Source organism: Poecilia latipinna, unplaced genomic scaffold (assembly GCF_001443285.1).
Source record: "Poecilia latipinna isolate Pla-1442-1.1 unplaced genomic scaffold, P_latipinna-1.0 Scaffold737, whole genome shotgun sequence".
NCBI lineage: Eukaryota > Metazoa > Chordata > Actinopteri > Cyprinodontiformes > Poeciliidae > Poecilia > Poecilia latipinna.
Window position 1 is genome coordinate 193,631 of NW_015113353.1, and position 16,408 is coordinate 210,038.

Sequence of the window (16,408 nt, forward strand, 5' to 3'; positions counted from 1 at the left end):
TTCTTGTTGACTTGAATCACATTTTCAAGGCAGCACCACCTTCAAATGTTTTACAGTGTAACATGTCAGAGTCAAAACAACCTTGATTCATTGGGGACTCAAAGAACCGTTTGGATCAGAGATTGTTTCAGCTGATCTGAAAAGTCCATCAAGGATATCGTTGGAAAAGAGTAGATCTTGTGGTTCAAAGGTCAGATCTGATGACCTGGATTTATAACCATAATACCTATCTGTTCTTATATCTAGTCCAATGTGTGTGTGTGAGACTTTGTTGAGAATGTTTCTCATCTGGTATAAAGGTTTTCAGAATAATTCCTTCATACTGGCCCAGTTTTACTCCATTAGAAGTGACAGGGGTTGTAAATCAGCTCGGATGATTCAGTCGCAGGGGACTTTGCTGTCTGAACTCCACACCTTGGCTGGAGCGTTTCCACCCAAATCATTCACTAACACGGTCTAGCTTTTATTGAAATCATTCCTAACGCTATTTACATGCACCTTGTGCATTTTATGACATCAGTGCGTCCGGCTTGCTCCCCTGTCGTGCGACGCAGCGTCATCAACCATGAGCACGAAAACATCCCGTCCTCAAGAAACCGATGAGGATGTTGTTGTTGGGATCAGTGTTTTGTTTTGTTTTTTTTTTGTAATCTTGGGGTTGGGTTTTGTTTTGTTGCCTGCTGTTTCCTCACCATCCACCAGAGGTCCGCGATGGGCTTAGCCCCTGGAACATGCGGTGGCAGACCCTGTTGACGCACCTGTGGCTAATTTGAAGAGGGCTGAAGTGGAGTATTTATGCTGCGGCTGGCAAACACTCCGGTGCCTGAGTGTTAACCTAGAATGGTTTTCAGCCGTCTCCCAGCGTGTAGCCTGTGGATACAAGTCTCCGAGTGATCTCCGCTCCGGTCAGCCTCCCGAGGAACAGTTACTCCCTCTGACGCCTCAGGTAGTACCTGTTGGAAGCCAGTACCCTCGCCCCTGGATGAATCGAGCTCTCCGTTTGCCAACCGTCCGCTACAGCCGCTCTTACCTGCCCGTCCTCCAACGTGCTCCGCTCGCCGGATTAGCGAGCTCTGGACCTCAGTCCTCCGTCGCAACCTCAGGCAACAATCAAACCCATTCCACCCCTTATCCAAGTAAGATTCACCGACTATCTCTGCATTATCCTTCTGCCACCGACTGCTATTCACATCTGTCCTCTCATTTAACAGTTGATGACCTTGCAGTTCCAACCCCGTATCCAGATCTCCCCACCACTTCTCTTTATTTAATAAACTTTATTATTGTGATTCGCTCAACTGGTTGTGTTCTTGCATGTGGGTGCGTTCACTAGGACCCACTATGACAGTTGTTACCTTTTAGCTCTTCCATGTCCCAAATATCTCACACAATGTCAACACGCGAGTCCTTGAAAGTGAGGCCCCAACGTCGCCGTCTTTACCAAATAGGTGGCGTCACGGTGATGGAGGGCTACAGATGGCGGGTGAAAGCGCTCCCTTCAACACGGTGAGCTCTGTCAGCGACGGGGTCTCCGGAAGGGCAGAAATGACTTGGAGGTGGCCTCTGATTTCCATTTCAGGGTTCGCCACTGTGCACTTTAAATGTGCGTCGAGGCTGTTTTGTGACAAGTCTGGACCAAAACTCCCCTGTGGGCTTAGGGTGAGTAAGAGCTTGTGTGTGTGTGTGTGTGTTTTCCTGCAAAATCACTGTGTGCCTTTAGCTCAGAGGGTTTTATCAGAGCACAGTGACTGACTTATGAAGGGAGGGGAGTTTGGGATAAATGATTAAGCACCTTATTGTGTCAATAAACATCCTCACGTTCGCAGCAAGCGCGGCCGCAGACACCCTCAACTTGTTCACCTCAACAACGGGACGCAGACCCACAAATAAAACCTCCTCAACAGCGGATAAGAGATGCAGTAAGTTCATTATGTGAAATCCTATTGATGCCCGAACACACATGCTCAAATAATCCCACACATGCTTGTTGGATACTCAAAGAAGTGAAAACTACTAAGAGCATTAATGGTGTTTAACCAGTTCCTGTTTAGTCTTGTTGCTTACTCATACAAAGGAATTTAAAAAAAAAAATGGAAAAATTAATACAACGCAGCTTGCTCAAGGTGAGTTAGTTTTCATTTTAAGCTTCAAAAACACAACAAAAAGCCGTTGTTGTTTTAATTAAGCTGCAGCAACGTCGGTGTCCTTGACTGACCCCCAGCACATCCCCGTCTTCTTGCCCCCTGGTTTCCATGCTTCGGAGAAGAAAAAGGGGGTGTGTTGCTTGTGTTGGGGAGAAGCAGGGCAATTGCTCCTCTGCTAAAAACTGCATGGATACAAGGGGGGGCTGAGAGAGAGGGAGAGGAGGCGCGGCACAGTGAGTGTGTCAGAGACAGGCCCATCGTGAAATTAGCCAGTCACTGTGTCAGGAAGCAGTGCACGCCTGAGCCGAGTGTGATGCGTGGTGCTTGTATGTTTACGTGCATGAATGTCGTGTATGCCCTACTGCTGGTTTCATCCTGCTTGACCTAAGAGCCAAACCTCCTAAAATCAACCATGCAACACTCCAGCATAAAGAGGAAATTACAATGTTTCACTGTTTTTTTAATGGCTTTTATGAGATAAATCATAATTTTTCCAAATGTTTCTTCATATTTTACTGAATGTTAATTAAATATCATTGAAATAATGAACATGTAAGGCGTTCTGAAAATGTCAAGTTCAAAATTTCTCCAGTCATTATAGATTCTCTGAATTAGTCCACATTTAGAAGCATTTTAGGAGCAACATGTCACATAAAAACCTTTTTACAAATTATATCATTTGTGTAAATCTATTTACTGATGAAAATTTCTCATTGTAATTATTTTTCCCAACAAAATTGCCTGTGTAGCAATTGTGTACTAAAATCAAAGGTATTAGTGGTCAAACACTAACTTTTCTTCTTATGTTGGCTGCTACTTTTTATTTGTCTGCGTGTGGCAGTTTCTCAAAGTCTGTCAGGTCACACCTTTTCTGTCAGACTCTCATTTTACCATTTGCAACATTTAATTTCTTTTGGTGACTAAAATGTGAAGTCAATTGTTGTGTATGATTTACCTTGATGTGAAGCTGATAAATAATTATCCTTTCTAGCTGAGGCCTTAAAAACTGATCTGTATTTGGATCCTGACTTCCTGATTTCACCCACCTTTACAGAAACTCTGGTTCCACTTAAAAAAAATGAATCCTTGCCCATGATTCTGCTTCCACCATATTTCTCTTTGGGTTCAATGTTCTTTTGTCGATGTGTTGGATTTGCGATAAACTTATCTTTTGGGAGTTGCGTCCCAAAGTTCAAGGTGGATTCGTCAGACCATAGCAGTTTCTTTATTTAGTGATTTAGTGACACATCCAGCAGCTCCAGTGCTAGCCAGAATTTTCTGCAGCTTCTTCAGAGATTATTTCAGTGTCTTAGCAGACTCTCTGATCAGTTCCCATCTCATATTTTCATTGATTTTTAAAGAAATTTCTTATCAGCTTTACCTTTATTGTTAACTTTATAAATTTTATTTTTCTTCGTAGCCTTTTTGAGAACTATGGCTTTAGCTAAATTATGTAAATGAGCAAAAGTCAACAAAACCCTTTTAGTACAACTGAACCTCCTCTCAGGTTAATCATATCGAATATAATTAATAAGAAATGTGAACTCATGTAATATATTTTCACATGAATACTTGATAAAATGTGGAAAAGTACATTTTTTTATACTCAAAAAACTTGTGCAAATTTTGATAATGACTGTAAGTAATATATCAGATCTACTTTTGACTCCCAACCCCTTAAATATTCAGATCAAGTGAATCTACCCCCCCCCCTTTTCATTCATGACACCACAGGATGCACTTGAGACCCCCCCCACCCCCAATGCCAGACTCTTCTTCTATTTCTAGGAGGTTATTACTAATTAGGATTTCCTAACCTAAATGTGCACACAAATACACGGCAGTAATGTTCGGGCTCTGCAGTAGCAGCTGGTTGGAGGATCAGCCAGCCCCCTACTACTTTCAGTCAGATTAGAGTCAGTAGTCTCGCACCATACACCCTCCTTCCTTCTCTTCCCTTCAACCCCCCACCCCGCAAGCTCACACGCACTTCAAAATGTACAGTCTCTAAATCTGCACCCCACTGAGTCACATCTGTTTAGTGAGAGCTGCCTTTCAAAACACGTCAAGTCCGACTCATATCACGGCATCGTCGTGAACGAAGCCAAACAGCAAATAAAGAAAGAAAATATAACTTTTGTTCTGTCATAGAAAACACAGGGGGGGAAAAAAAATAAAAAATCCAGAATGCATCTTCACTTTCAAAAATGTGTCATTTATTAAAAGATTTCTGTCTTGTGTCATTGCTGGGGGGAAAAAAAAAAAGTAGTCGGGAGGATAAAATCAGAAAAAGATGAAGTGAAAGAAAGAAATAGGTTCGTTTGAGAGAAAGGTACTAACAGGATTGAGGGGGATGTAGCAGAGATGGCAAGGGCAGAGCAGTGCAGCCGAATGGGGGAAGGGACGCGTTTACAGTCAGCGTGTAATGAGAGAAAGGCAGCTAAAATAAACAAAACATTGTTATTCCTGACCAATCAGCAGTGGATGCAACAGTATAAAAAAATACATACACTCAAGAAAGCCAAAAAAAAAAAAGCAGGTTAACAAATAAGTGCAATTGGTTTCTCTGTCATACTTCAACAGTAAACAAGAGTGAGGTGGAAGACAACCCCCCCGCCTGTAGGCTCTGATCCAGAGTCTGGATCTGTGACGGAGGGTTTGTGTGCTCGTTGCTCCAAAAACATGGGCGGTAACATGATGGCAGCCGGGGGGAGTCTGTGTTTACACGTGGGTGTTTTTAGAGGTGTCACCTCCCTCGGTACAAAATTAGTGAATTAATTACTAAAACAAAAATTACAAATAATTTCAATATTTATATGTTGATTCAATCACAATGATATAGCTTAATATTTATATGAATGTTAGCTTATTTTTTTTTTTATAAATAAGGGGGTCCTATGAAGCATCTAGTACAAATAAAGATTTTTCTAACTAATTTATATATATATTTTTTTTTATTTTTTAAGAGCACCAGCAGTTCAATTAGCTCCGCCGCTAATGAGAGTCCAAAAACAGTGTTAAATAAAGATTACGCTCAATCATACACAACAAAAATTATAGCCACTGCTGACAGTGTGCATATTCGGTCTGTGGAAGCCTTAAAACCAGATTTCTTCAATCACAAATTAGTACTAAAATACAACAACAAAAAGAAGTGGCTATCTGATTTCAAGATAAAATACAAACTAAAAAAAGGGAAATACAACTCCTTTTTTTTTGTGGAACCCTTGCCAGAAACTATTTTTTTTTATTTATAAAAACAAAACCAATGGCAAAAAGAAATTCAAAAAGTTTTCCAAACACCAATATGTGAAAGCATCTTTGTGACACCATTGCCCATAAATGGCAGGGATGAGCGTTTTTAACAGAAAATGAAATATTATATAATTTCTTAAAATCCTCATCCAAATAATAAAACAAAGGTGTTAATTTTCTATGTTTTTGTCCATTGCCATTTGTGAAAAATGTTAGCCTACAGCTAAGACAGCGCCTCCTACTGTCACGGTGATGGATAGTCACAGAATTGCGTACCTTACTAGAAATATTTTTGTTCTTGAAGACAATAAAAGAAATCAAATAAACACTTGTTTTTGTTTTTACACTACTGGTTTCTCACCAAATTACCTGAACACATCCACACACCATATCAGCTCAAGATGTGGGCAGTGAGGACAAGCAGATATCAGGATATCGGATCTGGACGCTGTTGGTTTGGATGCATTGGTGCATTTTTAAAAAGTACAGACTACATGTTGGCTGTCCTTGATTGAATGTGTTATTGGTTTTGTGAAATGCAAACAATCAAAATGCACTGAAAGCACCGAGATCTTTTTCAAACACATTGGCAAAAAGGCACAGTAGTCCATCAGTCCAGTCGAAATATTTTATCTGCCTCCTTTTTTCTCCTCGTGATAGTAGTAAAAAACACATGACATGTCAAAAGTATCAAACCCTCGAAAAGGAAACTGTGGGCCAAACTGTGCGAATGCACAGCAGGCGATAATCAGCTGCCCAATAAATAAATACAAACAATAATAAATAGCTGCAGTGTCTGATTGAAATGTGAATAAATTAACAGCAGAACTAGAGTCTTATGTCTGAGTGGTTGCTGATTTTCCTGTTTGATTTTCTCAGGCTGGTCATTAAAAAAAAAAAGAAGAAGAAAGAAGAAAAAAAGTCTTTCTTGACCCTGATCGCCAGTCGGTTTGCAGACAGACTCCGGGCGGCGGTGCCCGATTCACAGCGAGACGTGTCGTTGCTACGGCGTCGCTCCTCTGGATGTGCAGAGTTCAAACATTTTGGAATACATTCATGGGATGTTAGATGTTTGTTTTCCGCCATCTTCGCCGACTCCAACACACCACATATACAGCATATTAATTAGTCAGTTCTGTATTTTTCACCGTAAAAGCCACAGCACTTGGCCTTACTCACGTCACTCTTATTTTTCTCCTGTCCTATCTACAGTTAGTTGTAAAAATCAAACAGGGCTTCCTGTCATAACACAATTAGCTCACTCTGTTAAATGCTCTGATTGGAATCATAGCATTCTAGGGTTTTATTTTAAATACTGACATCAGACTCCAAAGTTTGTAAAGTTTCAAGTTTAAGTTAAAGTTGTGCGAAAACAGCTATCTCTGAATATATTGATTGCTTTCATGCTATGAAGTTATTCTCTTAATTGCTTCCTGAAACTCGTTCCAGTCTCCGTCGACAGTCTTCACGCCTGTATTCCTGATCTTTAGGTGTATTCTAGTTTTTTAATTATAACCTCTTTTAGTGCATGTTTGGATTAATATGAAATTAAGAATATTATTTTATCAATAGTTTTTTCCCCATATATATCTGAAACACATTATATTCCATATTGTGTGCATATATATATATATATATATATATATATATATATATATATAAAACAGTTAAAAGGGATAGTTTGGATATTTTTAAGTGAGCTTCTGTTAAACGTTATCTTACTATCGGTGGATAACTCTCATTAAATCTTGATCTAGTATAAATTTGGGATAGTTGGGCCTGGACTTCTACAGTTGTAAAACAAGTCCAGTCTCAAAAACACCATAGCCGGGTATTTACACGCCATTTTGTGAGCCTTTTGTCATTTGGATTTGTTGGTTATTTACACAAAATCTAATGATTACTCATAGAGGCGATGGAGGTGGGAGGCGCTCCGCCGCCAGTGATCTTCCTGTCTGAAACTCCATGTGGGAATTGAAGAAGGGAAGCATTTTTCCTACTAAAATAGGCGTAAAAGTATACTGCCATTCACTTAAACCTTTTTCATACCACATAGTTACTCCAACCAGGAACACTTTACACCAGAGGTGTCAAACTCACTTTCCTTTTGGGCCACATCAAAAATCTGAATGTTCTTAAAGGGCCGGTGGTGCCGGAATGTATTGATAAAACCAATTCAACTGTTAAAATATCAATAAATAGCTGTTTGTTCCAGCATTCAGCAAGTGTTTCTTAAAATTACACAACGTTGAACATCTTTCCACACTGGTCAGTCCATCCAGGATTTCTTGGATGCCTTTGTGTTCTTTTTGCAATCAAAATCATTTTGTGGAGCTAATTTTACAAATATTTGCAAGGAATTTTTGTGATTTTTGTGCTAATGTATGACGTTAGATGTGACTTTTTATTAATTGTCGTATTGACCATAACTTGACAACAAGGAAGGTTAAACTCAATGTTTTGGGCCAATTTTGAGAAAAAACAAAACAAAAAAACAGTAAAAATCAGAGTAAAATGTGGAAATCTGTGCATTTTGTGTAAATTTTAAGTGAGTTTTGCAGATTTGTTGAAAAACTGGAGAGACATATTGATGTAAATTGGAGTCTAGGGGGCCACATAAAAAGCTACGGTGGGCCACATTTGGCCCCTGGGCCTCGAGTTTGACACGTGCGTCACACGTTGTGTTGTCAGTATGCGTTTCACAAAGGAAGACCATGTGTGACACGCTGCCTCCAAGTTCCAATTGTTATGTAAATTATCACAATTTTCTGGGTAAATAACCACAAAAACAGTTTAAATATTGATTAGGTAGTGCTGCAATAAACCACTGTGACATCAGCACGAGTCTGCTTTTAGACCAACTATTTAGATTTAAACTAAACGAAACCCAGATAAGACATGTAGTGCTTATGATGCTTGATCAGAACTTCACTTCAAAAATTTCCCCGTCCCTTCAAATTTAGCCACAGCAATTTATCGCTTATATCCGTCTCCACTGACTGCTATTCTCCTGTTGAGACGCATTCATAAACGACGCTTTCATCCCTTTCTTTGTGTTGCAGCAGCAGCTTTATGCCTCAGGTGGTTCAAGGAGAGCGAGGCTGCTGGCTCTTTGCTCTCTCTGCGTGTCAGGTCTCCACGGTGGAGGGGCATACCCGAGCCAGAGGCTTCAGCGGGACAAGAGAGGGCTGGTTTTGACCTTGACATGTCCCAGTGCTCTCCGTCTCACCTTGTTGTCCGGCAGCAACGGGCTGGCTTTGGCACTGTGTCGGTTTCTTCTGATTTTTCGGGTTCTTGGAGGGGGTGGTGGATGAGATGGAGCAGTCTTGCATAGCTGGACTGCCCCTGCTCCCTGCTCCGAGAACCATTTCGCCGACACCTTCCGTCTTTATGGCCTCGTGCGAGATGCACGTTTTTCGGGGGGACGGGATGGGAGCGACGTGCACCCACGTCAGCCTCGGCTCGGAGCTCTGGGCCGCCTTGTACTTGGAGCGCTCGTCCAGCTCCTCGCCCTCGCTGTCATTTCCCTTTGCGCCGCTGTTTAGCTGGCTGCTGCAGACCACATCTGGCAAACTCGGGTTTGCGTCAGAAGCCAGCAGTGGAGACAGAGCAGACTGATCCCTTTCGTCTTGAGTGTGCTTCTTCCTCCTCTCCTCGCCATCGGTACGACGGCACTTGATAGGTACAGGGGAGGGCGTGGGGGAGTCGGTGTCTGTCCAGCTGAGTCTGCGCTTCTGGAAAATGAGCAGGAGAGCAAGCAAATGAATATTAACTCTCAGCGGCGCGGCCGCCGGAGGGGGAGGGGCTTATTTGCGCAAGCAGGCTGATGAAATGCACGCATTCTCACCTTGACGGGGATATGCAGCTGATCCCGATGTTTGTGCAGCGGAGTGGAGCTGGAGGTGTCCTGGAGGGAGTGAGTAGGGGAAGTGGAGAAGCTGGAGGACGAAGACACAGGCTGAGCGGAGATGTGGGGAAACCAGAGCTTTAGCATCACCTCCACCTGGAGCAAAGTGTTCAGGTACTTCTCCCTAAAATACAGAGAGATAAAAAAAAAAGTCAGAAAACGTTGGAAAAATCATCACCAAGCATCTAGTGTTGCCCGGTACTCCCTATGGATGCTGTGAATCTACTTCTAGGAGCGCTCAGTTAAACATGCAGCAGGCAGAGAGTTGAAACTGAAAACCACCTCGGAGAGCTTCTGAACGGTTTGATAATCCTGACATTTATGGAACTAGATGTCAGATAAAGGGCTCTGCACAGAAAAAACATTAATGTCCCTTAAATTTTACACATTTTATCACATTACAATTAAAAGCTTCAATGCTTTACTCCAAAAGGACTTTAAGACATGCACCAACACAAAGTAGTGCAGAACTGTAAATTTCCAGGAAAGAGAGAGATGGTTTACTGAATTTTGCTACAAATAAAAATCTGGCATGCATCTGTATTTGGCCTCTCTGGATGACTCACAGTTTGCTCAGATAGATACTGAAGGTTTTGCGAGTTCTGCTTTGCAAAACAGCTCCTGGCCAGTCAGATGGGAAGGAACACGTCTTTGACAGCAATCATCAAGTACTGCCACAGATTACGAACTCTATTTATGTCTGACTAGGCCATTTCTAAGAAACCGATGAATCTAAACCGCTCCATTGTGATTCTGGCTGTACGTTGCTCCAATAGAAAGTTCAGTTCTCATCTCATCTGACCAAATTATCTTTTTTTAACAAGTTTGCTATGTCTTCTTCACAATGTGTGGCAAAGTGAAAACAGGAATGGTTTTCTTTGTGCCACTTTTCCGTGAAGCCCACGTTTATTCAATCCAAAACTAATAATTTTTCTGCCAGTAGATTCTTCCACCTGAGCAGTGGATCTCTGCTGCTCCTCCAACTTGATTTGCTCTTTTTTCATTATTATTATATCCAACAAACCTCTGAGATCTTCACAGAACAGCTGGATTTACACCGAAATTGTATTACACATAGATTGACTATTTATTTACAAGACTATTTATGAAGACAATTTGATGCTCTGGGGCAAGTATAAATAAAAACTAAGCATAATTGTCCTTCCACTTTATGGAGTAATGACTCGATTCATGCTAATCTATCTCAAAGTTCTTATAAATAAATCAAACTTTGTGGTTTTAAGGTGACAAAATGTGAGTATTTTTGCAAAGCCCTCTATAAATAGCGTGTGTGAACAGGAAGGCAGTGTGGATGACTCCTTACCCACAGTCTGGTCTCTGCAAAACCCCGACAATCCTCTGGATGCGATCCATGGCGACGCTCTGCTGGAAACTGCTTAAACCTGTCAATCAAATACATAATCCACCTGTCATGATTTACAGTGAGCGGACACATGAGAACACACACAGCCTCCACCTCAGGCACCACTTTCACTCAAACACCCGCAGAGGTCATATGTAAGGAGCGAGGCTGTCGTGTCGTGCTAGTTGCACATCGTGCCGTATCAATGCACGCTCGAGTACAGAGGAAAACTCCTCAGTCTCAGGTAGCGAAGTCCTCACAGCCTGTATGTACCTACACCAGGCTTGCAGGAGGAGGCAGTGACTTAGGAATGCTTACCGTGATCGAATCGGCCGCTCTTCAGCCCATTCAGCAACTCGAGAAGCGGCCTGACAAAACCCTGCAGCTCAGCACACTGGCAGAGAATAAGACAGAGCAGACAGATTACAGTCTCAGAAGAATCCCCCCCCTGTACAAACACTGCCATGTCATGCCTCTCCTCTCCTCCTTTACCTTCTGAGCAAACAGCAGATCTCCCTCTGATTTGGGTCTCTGGCTCGCCACATCTGCGTCGAGCATGCCGAAGTTTGTCCCCTTGCCGTCATTCTGCGACCTGTACGCCTCTTCCTTGCCCGAGAAGCCGCCGTACGCCCATTGCGACCTGGGGCTCCTCGATCCCAGCTCCTTTTTGGATGCCACTTCGCCGATGGTGACGGAGGAAGAGCTGTCCGTCAAAAAGACGTCGGTGTCGTCCTCCGTCTGTTCCGAGTCGCTGAGCACGAGGCTGTCGCTGGAACTCAGGGAATCGAAGGAGGGCTGGGTGGAAGTGCTTCCTTGAGACTGCATCACTTTGGGGAAACAGTAGCAAAGGATTTGGATTACTACAAGTCAGATTTAGCTTTTAGGAGAAACAAAACAAAACAACACGCTGAGTGGAATGCAGAGTAAATTCATAGAACAAACATGTTTTCTGTTTTGGCGGTGCTCCATTTTCCACATCCCTCTTCCTAAATATACAACTCCCACAACTCAAAATGGTGGGTTATCCAGTGTCCTAGTTTAACATGGTGCAGAGTGGGGCTGGGGGTATATGCAGGAGGCACACAATGGTGGTACATGTCTGGCTCCCATTGAGGAGACTGGAGGAGAGTAGGAAATGTGAGGGGGGGGATGGGAGCTCGTGGAGTGGTGAAATCAGAATAGGCACACTCCCACTCCACCACAGCCTCCGGTTGCTCTCCGAAGCCCCTCCTCTCCTCAGTCTCGTGCTTTTCTCTACTCCACACACACCCACCCCCCTCCCCAGCAGGATTAGAGACACACAAACCACCTTCTTTCCTCTCTGGCTGCGTTTCTGCATGCCGTGCAGCTCTCATCCCATCCTATTCGTTATGCACACAGCCTCTATATTTCCGCTCGCATTTTTCATTCTCTCTGGCTATTGACGTGCCCTTCTCCCACAGTCTGAGCGATCTGCAAGCGTCCTCTGGTCTCTGATCCCACCAGCGTATGTGGGGAAATAGGAATGTACTCGGTAGATAAACACCCCAGCTCTTATCAGAGAGACTGATAGATTTTTGCACCCACAAGGGCTGAGAGAGGAAAGAAACGCTCACAGTTTTGTCTATTTAAGCTACAATGTGAATTTTCAACCAACTGGATATTTTTAGATCAATATTAAATGTTTTGCCTGAAAAAGATAATAATAAAAAGAATTATCCAAATAATGCATCACTTAACAGTGACAGAGTTAGTCCAAGGCAAAGGAAGCTGGTACTTAGGGCCCCTAGAGGCCAAGAGGGGCCCCCAAGAGCAGCTTATTCCACATAGAATATCAATCCCAAAACTTTACATTTTTACTGAGGAGAACTTTTAAATTCACTCTTGATTCATGAATAGAAAAATGAAAAGACAATTTTAAATATGCAAATAATTTGGGATCCACAGCAGCTGATGAAAGTAGTGTAAACCTACAGATTAATTAACAATCATATCGATTTTTTAGTAAATTGAAACAGAACTCCACAAAATGTTTACATTTAAAGAATTGACAAAGCAATGAAAGTGCAGAACAAATTGTTGCATTAGTCGTAATAATAAGGGAGTAAATATTCAGTTCGGTAGCTATGTTAACAGTCAAATTAGTTTATGAACAGCACAATAAAATGTTAAAATATTAAACAATTGGCTATTTATGATTTACAAGTCCTGATATAACCGTAAGCAAACACTGAAGAATTATTCCTAGCTTCATAGCTAGTTTAGCAGTCATGAATTTAAAATTACTGCAGCTTCTTAATTTCTCTTGCTTTTTTTGTGCTTCGGTTACATTTTAAGCACACTAAAACTGCGACCAGTAGTCACTAATTTATTTCAGTGATTCATGTAAGTGGAATTAGGATTCTGCTAAGGGTTCTAGAAATAATTTTGTTCCGTGGCGAAGCCTGTGCGGGATGGATGGAGATGGGCTGGGATGGTGCATGCGGGCTCAGGTAGAGAGACAGGTGATGGCTGCCCGTCTATATGTGTAATCACGCCCACTACAACATACTAACACACAATGGACATCTTATCACAAAGTTGTCAAAAAAGCTGCTATTGCTTTCAAAAATAATACAAGACTAGCGAGAATCGCGTCGGGGATGGGAAAAGTCATTGTTTTAACGGCACAAACAGGATAAAGCTGGGCAGGAAATTCCGTTAGGCTAGTCTGCCAACTTCAGGAAACGCTAACAACAGATGATGAAAAGCGATTTAAATACTCACCGCCAGTAAAGTGAGATAATAATAAGAGCCTCGGTGAACAACACATAAAATATCGCCTCTGGTTTGGGTTCGGTAGATCCGTCAGTACACGGTTAGTGGCTGGAACAGCATCAGCGAGTCCATCCTTTGCACACACACACACACGCAGGCACACCACCCGGTCTGCTCATCGATCTCTGTCTCAACTAGCTGCTTCTCTTGGCAGTTTACGAGCGTCAACGTGTGCGTAGATCCACGTGCCTGCGCTAGTCGCTCTTCCTACTGGCTCACGTACCGATTGGAGGCCCGCGCCATTGGCTGAGCCGCTCAGCCAGTGAAAGGATTACCGGGCGTTGATTGGACGGAGGTTCTGACCCTTATGACGGACACGCCCCACTCATGTGTCTCGGGTGTGTTTGGTGTCTGAGCGCTGCTGCTGTTGCTCTACTACAGCAAACGGTTGTAAACACGCAGCGCCGGAGCCAGAGGAGCGCAATGTGGCCTAAAAGGACTCCGCCCATTACAGCAAAAATACAGAAACACATAGAAAAAACAAGAGGACTTATGCAACTAGGGTCGTAAATCGTCGGTGTAATTTACGAATATATTAACAGTTTTTTTTTTCCTTCTTCAATCTGTTGGATCTAATTTAAGACAAATTTCACTGAGGAAAAAGAAAACAAGGAACCCACGCCGTCTGGAAACATGGAATTTGATTAAGGATTTTTCACCTCTGTGTATGGAAATGGAAAAATATTTGTATTTCAAAACTCCCAAATTGTAAAAATTCAACCCATCCATCCATCCATCCATCCATCCATCCATCCATCCATCCATCCATGCTATATAAAAACATTAATCTATTTATATTTTTAGCCAGTAACCAACCAAAAGAGGACCGAAAATTCTAAAAATTCAAACAATTTTGACATTAAAAATAACATCTGAAGCTGGCACAGGTTTCTTTTACAGATTGAGCCTCACGTCAACTCTTAAACATAGTAATTACAGTCATGTGGCAAGAAGAAGAGAGCACAGTCCGTCTCTAGGCAACTTCAATAACACCCATTTTTGATTTCAGGCAGGATTCAATTTTCACTGTCTTGTGTGTGCACACTCAAAACCCCACTCTCTGACAAGTCTTCAAATATTCTTCAAGAGCATTGTAAACAATTATAAGCTGTTCATTTGATTCTGATGGGGTTTACACCTATTATGTTCAATTTTTCTGAAAACAGGACACAATGTTACATTTTCAACCTTTTCTGATCTCTGATAACTGTAATTAGAAGTAATCTCCAAACTACTTATGAATACTGTTTTACACAAGTAGTTTTCCTAATGCTTTAGAATTTTTTTTTAATTATTATTATTTAACACCTCACACTTTCTTTTAACATTTTTTTAACCTGAATCTTCTTTTCTGTGTTGTTGCTGTTGATGTATATAGGATCACACATGTATAGTCACTCTTCAAGGTTACCCATGAGCAGCCATAGTGTGTCCTCCCCCTTCGCTTTTAGCTCACAACAGGGTGAACTCTGTGACCACCTCTCCATACAGGCATTGCACTTGCATGCATAGCCTGTTTACACACACATATACCCACACACGTCCTCCCCTCAGATTATCTAATGCATTTGTCGTTTCTCACTTCATAATGCCTGAATGATGCATCAGTAGTTTGGCATGCTTTTATCAGGATTTTCCTACGTGCTGCTCCTCATGTTGCAGGAGGATGAGGAGTCCGCCCCTCCCCCTCTATACATACAACTTACACATGAACTCACCGACCGCCACCCTCCCACCCGCCTCTCTCCAGCCATATACATTGCATACATAGCAGGGCGTAGCCTTGTTTGTTTTGCTATGCTTTTCGCTTATCCCAGCTATACACTGCCCAGACTGCCTTCTGTGATCAGGAAAGCAAAACACAGATTAACCTTTGGCTGCAGAAACCAAAAGAAAGGGATCTTAGATGAATGTATGGAAGAGGCACCGGGTTCAGAGAGCTTACCATCCCCCTCCCGCTGTCAGAATTCCCCTGCAATACATGAACTGCCTGAACCTACTTTGAGTTTATGTTTGCTAAAGACCACCCCCATCATTTCAATCCTTCCACTTCCCTTCCAACTAATTCCCATCCCCCACCTGCTTCCCCCTTTCTCTCTGTCATTTTCTCCTTTAAAAAAAAATCCCTGATATTGACAATCTTGAAAATCCAATTATGTCAAGCCTAAACTTATGGATGAGGCATTTGTCAGCAGGCGGAATCAAAGTAAAGCACATTACGTTACAGTTTTCTGGATGTTCATTATGGAATTAGAAACAACTCAGTTTGATGAGCAAATTGAAAAATACCTGTTTCAATTAAATAAATAGTTCAATCATCTTAGTTCGGTCAAGTTTTTTTCTTAACTAATGTTGACATGATCTCCGTAATAACTTTACCTGGAAGACAGTTACCTAGATGTTACCTTCTTTCTACTGACAGGAACTGAGAGATCAGGTATCGAAGGAATGTGGAAGGTCAAAAGCACAAGTGTGAGTGTTTGAGAGTAGACAACAACAGCAGAAATCTTATCTCCTTCTGGGAAGACGCAAGCACAACATAATGACTAAACTGTAAACGAGGCCCCCTCTTTACCCTCACCGCTCTTTTTTTTTTTTCTGAGTCAGAGGCAAACACGTCCCATTTGAAAGCAGCGTGGAAAAAACCCACTCAGTGCAGCTTTGTTTTCCTCAGTCTGCACCTGCAGACCAGTTTTTTTCTTTCCTCCTTTAAATCTAAGGAGATTTTGTATAAATATTCAATACTGTCAATAACATTTCTCCGTAATACTTTGAAAAAAAAAATTCTTGTTGATTTTTTAACAATTAAAGTTTGGTTTTCATAGTTTTGCATCTCCATCTGCAGTTTCTTGCAAAAATTTCCATGCCTCTTGAAAAATTTACAACCATAAAGTGCATATGGCCACCATTCCACAATGTGTACAGAGAGGCTGAACGCTGCCA

The 16,408-nt window shown here is 42.0% G+C and overlaps 1 protein-coding gene and 1 long non-coding RNA gene across 2 annotated transcripts; one reads left to right on the forward strand and one right to left on the reverse strand.

Annotated features, from left to right (window-relative positions):
- The first annotated feature begins 712 nt into the window (after nucleotides 1-712).
- Nucleotides 713-1,289, forward strand: LOC106955464 (uncharacterized). The gene is made up of 2 exons (XR_001426580.1): nucleotides 713-1,136; nucleotides 1,212-1,289. It is a non-coding gene; the product is annotated as an uncharacterized LOC106955464 (long non-coding RNA).
- A 6,616-nt stretch (nucleotides 1,290-7,905) lies between these two features.
- LOC106955461 (uncharacterized) lies at nucleotides 7,906-13,636 on the reverse strand. The gene is made up of 6 exons (XM_015045663.1): nucleotides 13,415-13,636; nucleotides 11,162-11,496; nucleotides 10,988-11,063; nucleotides 10,631-10,709; nucleotides 9,247-9,430; nucleotides 7,906-9,133 (listed from the first exon to the last, which is right to left on the reverse strand). The coding sequence occupies exons 1-6, from the start codon at nucleotides 13,458-13,460 to the stop codon at nucleotides 8,528-8,530; spliced, it is 1,326 nt and encodes a 441-aa protein (XP_014901149.1). The 5' UTR covers nucleotides 13,461-13,636; the 3' UTR covers nucleotides 7,906-8,527.
- Between the last annotated feature and the right edge of the window lie 2,772 nt (nucleotides 13,637-16,408).

What these genes read in the sequence shown, in the direction of transcription:
- LOC106955461 (XM_015045663.1), bottom strand. Translation starts at nt 13,460, where the DNA reads ATGTGTTGTTCACCGAGGCTCTTATTATTATCTCACTTTACTGGCG. An exon ending in GAGCGGCCGATTCGATCACG is followed by an intron (nt 10,710 to 10,987) that starts GTAAGCATTCCT and finishes TTTGATTGACAG; the next exon opens with GTTTAAGCAGTTTCCAGCAG. An exon ending in AGCTGCATATCCCCGTCAAG is followed by an intron (nt 9,134 to 9,246) that starts GTGAGAATGCGT and finishes CTCATTTTCCAG; the next exon opens with AAGCGCAGACTCAGCTGGAC.